Here is a 15,757-nt window from a genome sequence, read left to right as displayed (position 1 = left end):
GCTGAAAGAAAACAGAATGACACGAGTTCTCTTTTCTGCCGATTTATTTTTTTTATTGAATAAATGATTTTAAAAGGTAATAACAATGTTTTAAACTACATTATCTTCACAGCCATTGCTTACTCAGATAACCCATCTATATAAAGTCTTTAAACACTTTAATTTTTTTTGTATATCTGTTCATTTTTTCTTTTGGAATCATACTTATCTTAAATGCCCATTTCAAATAGTCACACCAACAGCAATTCAATAGGAACGAAGGGGTTGAGCTCTACAGGGATGAAGTTCCCAGTTCATATTTTTCCACCAACATTTTTCAAATTTACCAATGAAAAAGGATCAAATTCAAAAGAAAATCAAAACATAAACCAAGCAACCCTCCCAGCCCATCAAGCCACTGCAAAAGTTATTTTGTACAGTGAGATGTCTTAAGAGGTCAGTGTCTCAAAATTTCAGAAAATCATTAAAATAATTTTGAAACTAGATCCAAAAACTTCTTTTGAAAAGAATTTATTTTGATGTACAAAAAGTCATTTTCTTTAGTTTTTTTTTTTTTTTTAAATAAAAGCTTCAAACAAGTTTATTGTAGTTCTTATTTCATTTGTAATTATTATTAATAATTCATTTATTCTTTTTTTTTAATTTGTTTTTATTCATCCATCAGTGTGATTGTACACCAGTGCAGCCAATGGGTCCAGAGTAAAGAAAACAGGCTTTTTCATCTTTAATGGCATAAAAAATAAGGAATCCATCTTTTATACAAAGTATAACTGCTGGTCTTTAGGGAAAAAACATTTAGAAACCCATAAAGCTAGGAGGCACACCATGGGATTTTCATTTTTGTAAATTATTGTAATACTAATAATCCTAGTACAACTAATAATAATAATGATAAACAAACAACTACCGTGACCACAATTTGTTTTCTTTTTTTTTTTTTTTTTACTATCATTGATTCCATGTACGGCTTCAGAGATAGACTCAATAAAAATTCGTTGAAAAAAAAAATAATAATTGGGTTGCTCAATAACAAAAAACAAAACAAAAAACATTTCGTCAATTGCAGGGATGTCTTTTGGAAGGACAGGAAGCCAGGAAGCGCAGCATTTGGGCACGGCCGCTGGCATCTTTGGTTCAGTCGAACATACGAAGGTAACATGAGCTTGAGCATTCCACAAAACATGAGAATGACCACACGAGGAATGCTGAGGCTGACCTCTCACCCTGGTACGGAACCAAATCTCAATCTGCTACAAGAAACTACGAACGTCGCTCCACCATATCCTATGAGGTATCAATGCTTTAAAACAGTTAAAGTCAGTACCCAAGCAGGACCATTTGCTCTTCTACGTGAAACGTTAACTCTGCGTCCCGTTGCAGGAGATGCTCACCTTCAGCACAGCTCGGGAAGCTGGGAAAAGGTTCTGCGATGGGATCCTTCGCTCATCGACTAATCAAACCGCCACCTTCACCCAGGTCGTAACAATTGAGCAGCTAAAAAAACAGGAAAACGGAAGGCTCTTCTCTGAAAGGAAAAAAAAAAGCCGCATTTTATCTTCGAGGAGATAAAACGGCTCCTACTGCTGCCGCTAATCTACCAAACGATGCACGCCGCACCTTGACCGACCCAGCCATGAGGATGGGACACAGTGTAGGGCGGGATCGAGGGGCGGGGAGGCTACATGTGACTTCGTGTCCTTTCAAACCCTGCAGGGGTGTTGACTTGCACTGGTAGGGGGGGGGGGATAAAAAAAACACAAAACACCTGTTGAACAGATCTGCATATATCAAGGATAGTAAAATGTAACACATGTAGGATTTTCTCTAAACATGTCACTGTTAAATTGCACTGACGACCATGAACAGTACATTCCGTAGCCCCTATGAGGTGTTTGCTGCAGGGAGCGTCTCCTTCTTCGTTACATTTGTCAGAGTATCGGTCTCAAAGTGGCCCGCGTCGCTCAATGAAAGCAGATGCTTGGGGCTACCGTTTGTATCGGCGCCGTCACAAGTCAATTCACACCAACACCCCCGGGAGAAAATCTTACATGCAGCATCTTTAAGTATGATATGATCAATGAGTCCGCATGACCAGTCACCAGCTGTGACCACCCCAATATGAGGTCCGATAGCACCATATTTGTCTTTTAAATCTCTTTAATGGTTAAAAAGAGCGTCTAAGCCATAGATCAAGCATATCATGGATAAAACCATAGGTCTCATACTCATACATACATGCAAATAAATACATTGCATGTGTATACAAAGACATATGTAAAAGAGCATGGTCAATTTGGTTTTGCAGCAGAAGAATTCACGTTGTGCTGTGCTAAAAGTGGACCTGGAAATGAATGCCGGACTGCTCCTCTTTCAAGCTTTTTGTTTTGTAGTGTGTTCATCATGAAGGCGTACATCAGATGAGGCGTGATGCAGTCTTTCCATGCTCTTTGAACATTTGAGGGTGACGACACCACAGTGCCCGACATTAGTTCAAGAGAATGTGTCCATGTGGGGCTTTCAAAAAACGAAAGAATTGAGGGCCAGCAGCTGAGTGCGACGCGAGCAAACAGGAGACCGGACAGGACAGGAACCCCCATATGTCCAAGACGGTCTTAGCATTCACATGACGGAAGCAACAGCTGAGGCCCGTTCCTACACTGTGGTGCGTGAAAATGGGGGTGGGGGTGGGGGCACGGGATGGAGGAGCAGTCAAACTTGCATCTACTGGTCCACCATTTACTAGATCATTCATTTAAGGCAACACAACTTAAATCTGGGTTGTTTCGGGTTACTGTGGATGGAGTTCCAAAAGCCCTTGACTTTTTTGCATAACAAATAAAATAACCTGTCAGTTAGTAAAGGCTGTTACGAAGTAAGATGTCATGTCACGAGAACCTCTCAAATGAGTCCCGCGAGCAGAACTAAAGCCCAAAGCCGGCGGGTCGCGCTGATCCTCGACGGCTCAAACCTTCCACAGAGGGCTCTCCGATCGGCCGTGTGAGACCCACGACAAGTAAACGGATTAAATTAAATGGCTTCTTGAGTCCCGACAAAGCCCCGGCTTTGTGTTCGTGGATTTGGAACTGCAGGCCGACGGGCCCGGCGCAGGGATTCTGCTCGAAATCATTTCACTCGGACTTTCGCTAAACGGCTGACCGATCTCACCGTTTCCTGCGCCGTGGAGACGCAGATCTACGGCTGACCGGCGGAGGGCTGGGTGTTTGAGCAACTCACTGAACCGGCTGCGTCGCTGCAACCGCTTCAGACTCCGGACGGCACGATGACACGGACAAACGGCAACTTGAACCCTCTTTGAACTAGTGACAGATGGGTCAGCTGGAACCTGAAGAGGCTAGACAAGGTTTCCACGGCGATTCGAGCGATGAACAAAGCATCCGACTGAAATGTTCAGCGATGCCGCCTCGTCCGAGGCTGGCTGGTGTTTGCATTCAGAGAGGGAAGACTATGTGTTAGAAGTGGACCACTAAGTTGTGACAGACGCACACGCCTCAAGCCAAACAACAGATCGCTGTTACAATGTGTGGAATAGAAAGAGAATATGGCTTTAAGTAGCTTTAGCATTTCCCTATCAAGTGACTCCCTGCAGGTAAACTCTGAAGGTCAATTCAAATTCAAAGCAATGCAAAATATATTTTTTTCTTCTTTTAGCAACCTGCTGTTGTGCCCGCTCACCTTCACCTCCAGTCAAACCCACTTGAAGCCCATTGTAACATTAAGAAAACCCCTGCCCAGATGTGATTATCCACAGACAAAATGGCTTCTTCCGCAAACTAAGATAAATTTTAAAAAGTAAAAATACAAGAGGGAACTTGGCTGACAGCTCTAGCCAAAACAAACTCGATTTGATGTGTAACAGGTTCCACCACAAACCACTTCAAATACTAGGGGGAGATTTTCACAAAATCTCGGTGGGGAATCTTTAGGTAAAATCCAAATTGTAATTCCCACTACTGGTTTTCATCTTGTGGCACACAAATATCTATATCCACACACAGAGATACACACACACACACCAGCGGGAGCTCAAAGAATACACACTACTATCAACGGGCATCACAATCCTATCTACACTTGAGTATACAGATCCCGATATATAGTTCCAACTACAACACTACAAGAGTTTACAAAGCCCCATAAGTCAGTCCGTATTTTTTTTGTTTTTTTGAGAGGAGTCAGGATAGAATCGACACAGCCTTTGAGAACTGCAGTTGCCTTGCTACATGGCATAGATGTCTGGATAGTAAAATAAAGAAAAATGGAAAGAATGTTTTTTTTTTTTTATATATATAGATAGTATAATATTGTAGCAAAGCTTTAACAATGTGCAAGATTAATCCAGCGAAAAAGACTTTCTTCCATCCACAGAAGCAAACACCTGATTAGGTTTGCTGAAAAGAATCTAATAGTGGTTTGATTTCCAGAAATGTTATTGATAGGGGTGTGTTCTAAATATTCGAATACATGAGCTGCAAAGGCAAAGAAAAAGAAATGTGGATCTTGCCGTAATGATGCTTCGTTGCCACCCGTTGCCATGTCAACGTCTGGGAGACGGCCAGCATGGCAACGGAAACTATCATCATAAAATGGTACAGTAGTAGAAATAGCTAGACCAGGAGGGGGCTGGCTCTCCTGGGAAAAGGTCCGCAGAGAGGTCCAATGATTGGTCATGCGGCTCGCTGTCAGGAATAATGGTTGTAGGGTGGTAGAGGGTGCCCAATGCCATTCTGGTAGTGATGGTGCTGGCGGTGGGCGATGTACTCTGCATAACCCATTGTTATCTTCTCGCTACGGTACCTGGGGATAAGACGAGAGGTGTTGGTAAAGGCGGGCTGACCTTCACGGAAGGAAAGCTGGGATCAGCCGCCGCCCGCATCGATACACAGGACCTGCTGTGACCCGGTTTAGCAGACGAGTCAAAATCGGGCTTTGAACTTCAGTCAAAATAACAAATGTTCATTTCAACTGCACATATTCCACATCATTTGTTTCACATTGGAACTTTGTTTTTAGGTAATTCCATACATTCTTCTTCCTTGTCTGTTACATTACCCATAATGCTACTGAACCAAGAACAGTTTATTTTCGGATGAGTTACTCTAGCGTCTGAGTCTGTTAAGGCCACTTCTTCCCACTGCAGCAAGTTGCTGCCTCAAATGACTTAAGTCCATTGAATCAGATTTAACAGCTCCCTCTGGATCCATAAAAAGCATTACAATGCTTAATATATGAGATACAGTACCAGTCAAAGGTTTGGACACATTTTCTTATTTAATTCAATGAGTCCAAACATTTGACTGGTACTTTTTGAGATAGTAATCCCCAAGACTTGACTTTGATGTGTTTAAAACGTATGGAGATCCCCTCTAAGGGCCAGAGGATAAAATATATACAGACATTTTTATGTTCAGTTAAATTGACTTTGCTTGCAAAACAACAAAACATACTTCTAGGCATTAATCATTGACTTTGTAGAATTTCAGGACTTTCCTTGGCCTTTTATTTGGGGACACCGTTCCAAATAAATGCATACGGTGAAGTGTACATCAGTGACACAGTAAACTGATGTCGGCCGGCAATACAATCCACGAAATCTTACCTGGTTAACTTAATGGTCTTCCTGAAGTCGTTTGTGATGGGAGCTTTGTAACCTCCCTTTCGTAGTAAGGAATCTATGGTTTGAATATGGTCCCAACCTTTATAAAATAAGAGTTCATGTGTCATTACACGTTCCTGACAAAGAGCAGACTAGGATGAAATGTTAAGATCTTACCTTGCTCCTTCGCAACCTCTGGTAGATAGGTGGCGGTGCGCTTTGATCCTTTTTCATTGAAAAACTCTATCCTAATACCGTGAACACCCACCTACAATTCAAAAAGGAAATACCATTTGTAATTTTGTCACACAATGTAAAAGCTTAAAAGGAACAAGCCTTAATGAAATACATTTAAAACACAATCATGTGTAACAGTTCAAATGGGTCAAAGCTGATTACAATTAAGCTTAGCTTTATTCGTGTTGGAGTAAGCCGATGTGGAGGAGCTGATAGTAATTGTATTAATTGCAGGAAGACTGAGCGTTGAAGCACCACAGTTATAAAAAAAATTATTATAGAATTATTTTTTTTGTTTACAAACCATGTCTCCCTTACCTCCCAGTCAAGGTAATCACCAACGTCTTCAAAGTTGGTGAGAAGAGACACTGAGCAGAAGAGGCGAGGCAGCTCATCCCTTGTCATAGGGGGGAAGCGGCTGTCTTTAAGGGCACTGCAGGCACAGAAGCACAAAGAAAACACCCTTACAAGAGGTCCACTGGCGTGACAACGCAAAGCACTCAGAACATTCTGTTTTTTCTACTCCGGGCCGTCTGTAATGTGTATATTTGTACGCGGAATCAGTAGAAGACTGTGTTCAGATACATTTGACACGTCAGCTGTCTGCCCTCTGGTCAAAAATGCAAGTGAAGAAATTCCACCCAAGGTAATTACAGATGACCATGTGTGTACACTGCAGGCACTCTCCTTCTCTCCCATTGGCTTATTGTAAATATCAGTAAGTAGATTTCTATTTAAAACACTTTACCACCGGCGCCAAAAGGTGCTCAGCCGGTGTTTAACCCACCAACGGGGGTTTAACCTGTGTTCGTCTGGTCCTCCCAAATACAACTACACAAGGACTCTTTATTGTCACAGCTTTACATTTCTTTGCATTAAAAACATGTTTACAACAGTCCATACATTACAGTTATAGTTGAGTTGTCAACACGTTTCCTCTGCGTCACTGTCTGTCCTTTTGATCCCATGAGTGCCAGGCCATGGAGGCAAAACTATTTTGGTATCTTCTACATCACATCCGTGTTGATAACAAGTTGTGTTGCTAGCATACTGTAACTGCAGTTTGTCTAACTATTAAAGAAAGTGCTTACACAGACAGTAAACTATATCAATTTCTTTTTCAAACAAATATATGTCAATGGAAAATTGTTAATGGAAAAACCTACTTAAAGACATTAATAACTTTTGAATATTTTTTGAAGCCCCAGGACCTGGGATCAATGGAGATACGCACTCCACACAGCGTTACAGCGGGCTACATGAATGAAACAGAACAAAAGTAAATACTATAAGAAAACAGAAAATTGTGTTTTGTTTTTTTGCACTCATGCACAAGCCAACCATACGTTCTGGGCGTTATATACTACTGTTGGTACAAAGTCCCCAGTGTTGGGGCTCTAGATTCTAACATGCTTGTTGTTCACTTAGATTTACTACTTCACTTTTGTACCTTTGCAGAAATTGGTCTACAGTTTTGAAACAATAGAAAGGTGACTTTGCATTGTTGCTTACCTGGTAAGGGTGTACTCCCTGAGTCCTGAGTGCAGATTCATGGCAGAAAATGTACCTATACAACCCCTCAACCGCTTGTCTCTGCCTATTTTCCATGTGACAAACAGCGGGCTGAAAAACAACAAGGGACCATGTTTAAGCAGTTGAACAATTGATAACGTGCACATCCTTTCTACATTCCTGCAGGACTCAGAAGTTGGTTAGGAGCACACATTGGTTAATTGTGGTGCAGTAGGCCACAGCTGCGGTTCACATTTGGCAGAATAGGCACACTGGTCTTCTACACTCTGATTGGATTAGCGTCAATCAAAGAAAGACTGCAAGCTTTTGTTAATGATGCCTGGCCGACCATGACCAGGCAGTAACTTTATATCTTCCACAAATAGGGACTACGACTTCGTTTTGCAACTGCTTCCAAAATGGCATTTAGATAAGCCTAGCGTTTGGATGAAAAAAATAATTGTACATGTCCAGATCTTAAAAAACGTATTACTAGATGAATAAAATGAGTTGAGTGACAATGATGAACCCCATAAATGATTGATAATAGAAGCCACCGGTTCTACCGAGGAGTAAATGATGATAACCGGTCAGGGGTATATAATTTGGGTTTGCACAACTAATGTCTATTACACACACACACACACACACACACACACACACACACACACACACACACACACACGTACGTCTGGTGGAGCAAATCGTTTTTCCTAGAACAGTCTACACGAGCAGCACAACAGCTGCTGCTTCAATGTAACCTCTTTTATGTTTCACTGTACTTTCTGCCAGAGCACTGCAATGTTTGTGTATTTTGGTGAGTGTTGTAGAGCCTTCAGGTCATATTCTTCTACCCGGGTTGCTCAGCAGTGAATGAAAGCTCTGGTTTTGATCATTCACTGCGGAGCATGTCCATTTTAAAGCGCATACATTAACCTCAGATTCAATTCAACACATTTCAGGCTTTATTTCTGTCTGTGTTACTTGATTAACACAGATTGGATAGCTGATTTGATCAGAAACAAGGGTTTTCTCATCTCCTTCAGAACTAAGTGACTCATTACAAGCGCAGAGACGTTGCTACTACTTTTGTTGTCGAAAATAGACAGTTATCAAGCCTCTGCATTTTCTGTAGGTCTTCCTTTATTAATGAACATGAAACCTTTTAAAGAGAAAGGAGAAAAGAGAAAGAGCTTAAGAGTGTTTCCTTGGTAAAGAAATGTTCAATACCAATACAAATACTTCAACACTGTCTTGCATGTTTTTGGTATAGTCCAGTCTTCAGCTAGAACTCCAATACTGTTAAAAAAAGGCTTTGAAAGTCTTAATTTTTTACAAAAAAAACAAAAAGAAACATACATGAGACATTTTCTCTTTGAACATATCTTGAATTTTATTTTTAGCTTCTTCACATATAAAACCAATGTTTTACAAAAACAAAATGTTGCTTTCTTACTCAAAATTCCAGTAATAAAAAAATACAAAAAATGTACAGCTACAAGCAGGCAAAGGGTGCAAATAGTCTCATGAAAAACAATGCGGCGTCTAACGGTCACCGCAGCAGACTGTCTCACTAGACTTGCAGTCCCTCAGAAAACCTGTGCTGCTGTTGCTTCATTATACCTTTCCTGGAACTTTTCCCTCCTCCTCCAAAAGGAAACGCTGTTGTCTTCCGGTGTCGTTGGCAAAGGCCAATGTACAAAAGAGACGATTGCTAGTATTCACCAATTGGTAATACAATGGATGAGATAACATGTATTCACAAGTAGCATGTTTGCAAACTAATTTTTTACTTTGTTTTAGTAGTTTGTTTAGCTTATTAAAGCTATGCAACTTAAGTAGCTGACATCTATATACAAACATAACATTACATAGATATTAAATAGTTACCCAAGAAGAGACTACATTTGCTGCATCTAATTCAACAACCTTTCAACCAAAGAAAGCTAGCTAAATTAGCGTACTAGATATGCTCACGTACCTGCAGCAGCGCTAGCTGACTAGCATGGTCCATTGGTCTTCTTGTAGTTTAAAAATGTCTGCTTTGTTGGTGCTCCTTGAAGTAGCTACCTTTGCGCATATATTGAGTCACAACTTTCAGGGGGGTTTTTTCTTCTTTTTTTTATACTGAAGACCAACAACAGCCAGTCTAAACAGCAAAAGTTCACACTGCTTATGGTCATCCACGGACTGCAATGAGTTTACCGTTACGACTTGAAATGAAGATTGCATTTACAAAGAGGCAAGAGCTCTTGTTTCTAGAAACATCACAGCATGTTTAGGTTTTGGGGCCCTGAAATGCTGGATAACCTTGCAGAGCACCGTGTCAAATGCCGTAGTGGTTCGGAGCGTTTCAATAATTAAACGCCCCCCAAAAAAGGACATGTTCAGGAAGCCATAGAGCATAATTTGTGAGTTTTGACTCATGAACCTGCTACTTTCCTAGTCATGATTGGTTGGCTTTAGACCATGGTTTTCAAATGGTGAGGTTACAGTGAAATCCAGATTGCACACAGAAATGGGATGTTGGGAAGAAAAATATTGCATGAGAAGATCTAAAAATGTGGGTGGGCCTTTAAAATAATTTAATAAAATAAAACATTTTCCAAGTCCTGTATGAACGGTTTCCACATGTCCCTGACCTAGGATATGATACAAGACTTAAGTGTTTTAACATTGGGGAGGACAGGAAAAAAAAAAAAAAAAGGATGAACTATTTGTCCGACTACGACCACCCCTAAATTTGTTGGACATTTCATTGTTTGAGATTTGCCTCATCCATTTCAGTATTAAATAGGAGTGTAGCGATTCATTCATTGAATTGATTAATATTCCTGCAATCCGACTGAATCGATCTGTGCTCCGCAAATCGGCATTCCGGACGACATATATTGATTACAAATCGATTGAAATGGTACATAATCCATTGTATCGATACTTTAAGTACAAAAACGGTATGGATGTGTGTTTGTTTGTTTGTTTTTTAGCACTTCAGACACGTTAAACGTTACTGGATTCAGTCTGCCTGTCTGTGACGTCACCAGTACGCAGCAGCCGCCGCTCAAATCTCGGAACAACAACAAAACACAGCGTGGAGGAGACGACTGCGAGCGAGACATTTACAAACTAACTTATCGATCCAGAGTGTGGAAACATTTTGGCTTTTGCAAACACGGAGGTGTTCTAAATAAGTCGGTCGCTTTTTGTAGAATATGTAAAATAAAAAAACAAATAAAAAACCACGGAAACACGACGAATCTTTCCGGCCATCTACTAAGGCGCCGTGGGATTAAACAACGCCGACAATCAGGACCTCTAGCAGTGTCACCGCTGCAGCAGTTTATCTGTAAAGACATGCGACCCTACAATGTGGTTGAAAATCCGGGTTCTGTAAATTGATCCAAACATTGTGTAATTATTGTGTAATGTTTACATTGAAAATGGCAAGTGATTCAAATAAAAGGTTAATACATTTGCCATTAGTTGTTGTTTGCTTGTTTATAATATCCATAATTAATTTAAACCTGATTTCCTTACAAGAAACAACAGGGATCTCGGAAACTTTGCCTGCACTGTCCAGTAAAGTTACTGAATCGATTTCAAGTCACTGAATCAAATCGTTCTGAATTAACCCAGATCGTCAATGAATCGAATCGGCAACCATGAATCGCGATTCGAATTGAATCGTTAAAATGAATCGTTACACCCCTATTAAATAGTGCTCATATTTAAACGTGTATAAAGCCATTTCCCCTGGGATTTTCTGGAGGTAATTTTAAGGTTCTAAATAGAAGTTAGTGTGGTAATTAAAATGACTAAAAAGGTCCAATGTGTTGGTTTTTCCTCAAAAGGGTCAACATGCAAGGTTATCATACTGTCAGTTTTTGTATCTGAAAACTAACATGCTTCAGTTATATAACGTATTGTTTGTTTAATCCTTTCGGGATCATTGTAACTGAGGTTAATAATAATAATAATAATGTTGTACCTAACTATGTTTTTTCTGAGATGGTAATCGTACTTGACATATACAGAGGGATTGTTGCCAATAATATATAATGATTAACGTTACCTGCAAACACCAAGAGAGTGTTCGAACAGTTTACGTAAACAAACACATAAGCAACTGTACAAAACATCTTCAGTAGTATCATGCTAAAGTGAAGTAGTACCTTTATGAATAAATATATATTCAAAATTATAGCCAGTGACGGTTTTGATCGTTGTGATTTATTTTAACGTGGTCCCCCTGTCAGCTCAATACACTAGAATAGTACACCGGAGATGCAAGTAAAATGCCTGCAAAGTCATTTGCGATCACATTACAGCGCTCCTCTGAGGTGCGGTCAGAATGCTTCAGCGGAGGGCGCACGAGTGCGGCTACAGGCATGAAACATACATGTATGGATACAACTGTTAATTTACACATAAAAACATAAAAAAAGGAAAAGACAATTTTCAGCCAGTTCAACACATTATTTACTACTATATACGTTTTATTTAAGATGAGCTGTTTATTGGTTAAAGGTGGGCATACGGAATGCTTGGGACTGCTTAACGCTATTAACGTTAGGAAATAACATTCTCTTTGTTGTTTTGGGCTAAAGTTGTCCCTTAATTCAACATCAGGCTTGACGTTACCGAACGTAAACTAATCCTGCTGCAAACAGAGTTCGTTGAATGAGCAGTTATCCAACTGCACGGGAGATTTCGAAGACATATAACGTGTTAGTGTTAAATTATTTCAGGTTTTCGTTGCTAAGCTAATGTAGCTTGTAGGTAACAAAGCTAACCCTGGTGTGTGGCAATCGAGAGTACATAGCGGGCAAGATATAAATAAAGATTTGTAACGTTTTACGTTTAACTTTTAACATTTTAGTAGTTTCATTGTTAAATCCTAACTGCTCAAGTTGAACCAAGAAATCTATTTTTCACGTTACACCCTCTCTTTTAGCTTAATGTTAAATGTTAGTGGCTAGCTAGCATAGCTAACATTAGTGGCTTAACGTTAGCCAGTGTTTCTCGTGTTGGACAGTTTTCCCAAATTATTTTTTTTTACCAGGATCATTCGTGACGGGAAATGGGAAAGTACATCGTCTTTTTACATTTATGGATAGTTGACATAGAGAACACATTTCATTCCGTTTAAAGTGAACATTAACGTTAGCATAGTGCTGCCGCGGGCCAATGCCGACTGGGCCCCACATTCCAACTTGGCCAAATTAATTATGATCGCGAGCTTTTCACGTAAAATTCATTTTAAGTTCCTGTTATTTCGACGTGACAGTTGCTGCCCCGAACACTTTAGCAGCTCCCGCGGGCAATCCCTTCGAGTGTGCCGCAAAACAAATCTCTCTATAGATTACACAAACAAGCTTTGACATGCCACAAAACAACAAAAGACAAGAATACTCACTAGGGATCATTTGTAAACCTGGGTGTTCTCGGGGGTTGGTATCCGTACAGATGGCAATAAAGAACGTCAAAACAGAAGCAGCACATCTCCGCCGAGACGACCATCTTCCTGCCGCCACTTCCCGAACCAGGTCCCGAGCTGAGATTCGGGGAGAGGCCGGATGAAGAGTAACCGGCCGGGGACAGGGAGAGAGCGTTCGTGCCGCTGCTACCACTACTGCTGCTGCTGCTGCTGCTAACGTTACCCCCAGGTCCCCCCAGGCCGTTGGCTCTGCTCACGTTCGCCGCTGTCGCAACGGTGGCCGAGGAGCCAATCCCCAACTCCGAGCCACAATGCCCGGTTCCTGCCACCCCGTTTGCCGCCCCCATCCCGCCGGGACACCCCGACCCAGGCGATCCCGACAGTTTCTGCTTCTTCACCCCGCAGCACCCGGCCGCCATCTTGGAACAATCTGCACCGACACACCGCTTCCGACCCATAACCGTCACCGCGGGAAGGGTGGGGGGGGGAACGCCGACCAGACGTAGAAATCCCACTGCGCGGATACGTAGGACGGACAACACTCCACTTTCACGCTTTTTCTTTTTCTTTTTTGTCGGACGACAAAATAACCGATGTGTTGAGAAGACTGCAATGTCACCCTAGCCTTGCCTTTAAAAACGCGTGACTTTGCTACGCAAAATCCATAGCTGGATAAGCGTGTTTTTCCTTGAGTGGTAAGCCAGTCCAGCTTTGGACCACGGTGTTCCTTCCGATCACCGATAACGTCCAAGTCCAAGCCAAATATTCACCCCCCTGGTTGTTTTGTTTTGCCTTAACACGACACCACCCGAGGCGATCCGGTTCGGTACCCCCTTACACATACAAGTTCGTGGAGTGCACGGTCGGAACAGGCCGCAGATGACGGCAGTCAGGCGGTCCAGATGTGAAACCGACAGCCAGTGCGAAGTTTCCCAGCCGCGAACCTCTCCAAGTGGAAAGCCGGGGAGCTCGAGTACGCAGGACCCATAAGCTTTCAGCACGAATGGCGCACGATGCCTTCGACGGCGCAGCTTGTCATTGCGCCAGCTCGCTTGCCAGCTGCCTCACGAACTTCTGCTCGCACAACGGGCCCAGTGCGTTGGAATTCCGGTCGCTCGGGTAACGCAGGGTAAAATGGCATCTGACGATGCGGGGTTCTGCGGCCACAACGAAACGCGTCAGCGCCGAGCTACTCATTTCAGTAACGCCGGCCCGACCGTTTGCACCTGCACGATGCTCTGCTCTTGGTACCTGGTTGACAAAACACAACCCCCACCCCCCCAAAAAAAAAATCGCAATTCCACAGCTCCGCGTCAAATTCGGGGTGGAAAGTTTTCAGCGTAGGTTTGTTCTGGAGGCTGTCATCCGTTCGTGGGGATACATGTACAACAGCATTCTAGTCCGCGAGCCGTGAGAAATCCTGCGGGTCTGGCAACCCGCGCTCCGCACTCGCCCCTCAGCTGCTACCATTGAGTGCTGTGCGGGTGGAAACCCCGCGATCGCTCCGTGGGCACCAGCGTCGGTGTCGTCGGCAGACGCCCGGAAGCGGATTCAGAAAGTGCGCTGCGCCCGTTTGCTACACATCCTGCGTAGCTTCTGGGGGGCGGTGGGGTTGGTGGTGGTGGTGGTGGGGGGGGGTCGAATTTGTGCAGTTTTGAAGAAGTGTAGGATGCCGTGGAGGCAAGCGCGCTCCCGACGTTCGTGCGCGTGCACGGGGAGGTATCGGAATCCGGCAGCTGAAAGGCGTTATTAAGGGTCGTAGTGGTCAGTCTGAGCTGGGCCTGATTATTTAAATTGTCTGAATTAGTGCCATGAAGGGAATTGATTTGATGCTCCGTTGGCTTCAAACAAAGGTGAGTTTTATTAGGTTTGACGTACGACTGCCATACAAACATACATTCCTCATACAGATAGAAGCACAATAAAATTGACAGTTGTTTTGGTTTTCATTTGTCAGGAGAGTCATATTACATTACATTACATGTCATTTAGCTGACGCTAAATAAGTCCAAAGCGACTTACAATAAGTGCATTTCAACCACAATATTTGATCATAAATTTTGTTTCTTTGAGGTTCATGGGTCAGGTTGATTTTAAATCTTAGGCAAAGCTGCACACATCTGGGATAAAAATAGGAAAAGACAGTGTTTATCGTCCAAACAATCATCAGTATTCCAGACAGAGTAAACCATCTCAGAGAAAATGGTTTCCTGTGGCTCATCCTTATAAAAGAGACCACGGGTTATGTTAATGTTTACGGTGGAGCCTGTAATATCCTCAGTGCTATTTGCTTTATGTGCGCCATTGACTCTGATTAGAGAACATCACCTACCATTCCTCTGCTTTCACTTTTCAATGTATCAAGAAAACATACGTTGTACAGAAAGCAAAAAAAGACCATTTTAAGACTTTGTATTTCAAATGAGGCACCAAATGGCAGCAAATCCCTTAAAATTCATTGCGTCACGTCTTTGCCATTTGTATTCAAACTTGAGATGATGCATGTACGATCGCTCTATTGTCACATTCAGCCCTGTTAAGTTCCAAAGTATTGATTTATTAACTCAGATGCGGAATTTAAACAAACGACTTCAAACTCATTCATTTAGTTTTATAGCAAAATAGTCATTTTAATTAGCTGATACGGAGTACTTAATTAATTTAGCAACTTGACATAGATTGCAGTTCTTTCATCATACATTACATTTTCCACAGTTAACGGAAAACCCCATCACAAAAAATTTAGCTTACAGAGCGTGAAGCTATTATGTGCACGTTGCCTGCAGCTGAGCAGAGTGTATCCTCTTTAAAACCTCATTCATTCACCCATTATATTTTGGGAGTGGAAGGTTGCAAAGTGATGCACCACAGATGGTCTTTGGAATGTAATCCAGAGGAATCAGGCTGCTCTTCCTCCCATCAGCTACAGCGCCAGAGGGGACAATGCTGTTCAAGGT

The 15,757-nt window shown here is 42.1% G+C and overlaps 1 protein-coding gene across 2 annotated transcripts; it reads right to left on the bottom strand.

Annotated features, from left to right (window-relative positions):
• Nucleotides 1–31: 31 nt before the first annotated feature.
• ammecr1 (AMMECR nuclear protein 1) lies at nucleotides 32–15,526 on the bottom strand. 2 transcript variants are annotated; one of them, XM_040183064.2, is made up of 6 exons: nucleotides 12,780–15,526; nucleotides 7,364–7,474; nucleotides 6,170–6,284; nucleotides 5,792–5,882; nucleotides 5,618–5,714; nucleotides 32–4,815 (listed from the first exon to the last, which is right to left on the bottom strand). In XM_040183064.2, exons 1-6 carry the CDS (start codon nucleotides 13,256–13,258, stop codon nucleotides 4,701–4,703), a joined length of 1,008 nt encoding a protein of 335 aa, XP_040038998.1. In that variant the 5' UTR covers nucleotides 13,259–15,526; the 3' UTR covers nucleotides 32–4,700. The 2 variants fall into 2 exon arrangements, with proteins under 2 accessions (XP_040038998.1, XP_040038999.1); XM_040183065.2 differs by lacking the exon at nucleotides 7,364–7,474.
• Nucleotides 15,527–15,757: the final 231 nt, after the last annotated feature.

This window comes from Gasterosteus aculeatus, chromosome 7 (assembly GCF_964276395.1).
Source record: "Gasterosteus aculeatus chromosome 7, fGasAcu3.hap1.1, whole genome shotgun sequence".
Classification (NCBI taxonomy): domain Eukaryota; kingdom Metazoa; phylum Chordata; class Actinopteri; order Perciformes; family Gasterosteidae; genus Gasterosteus; species Gasterosteus aculeatus.
This window is presented reverse-complemented; position numbering and strand designations above follow the sequence as displayed.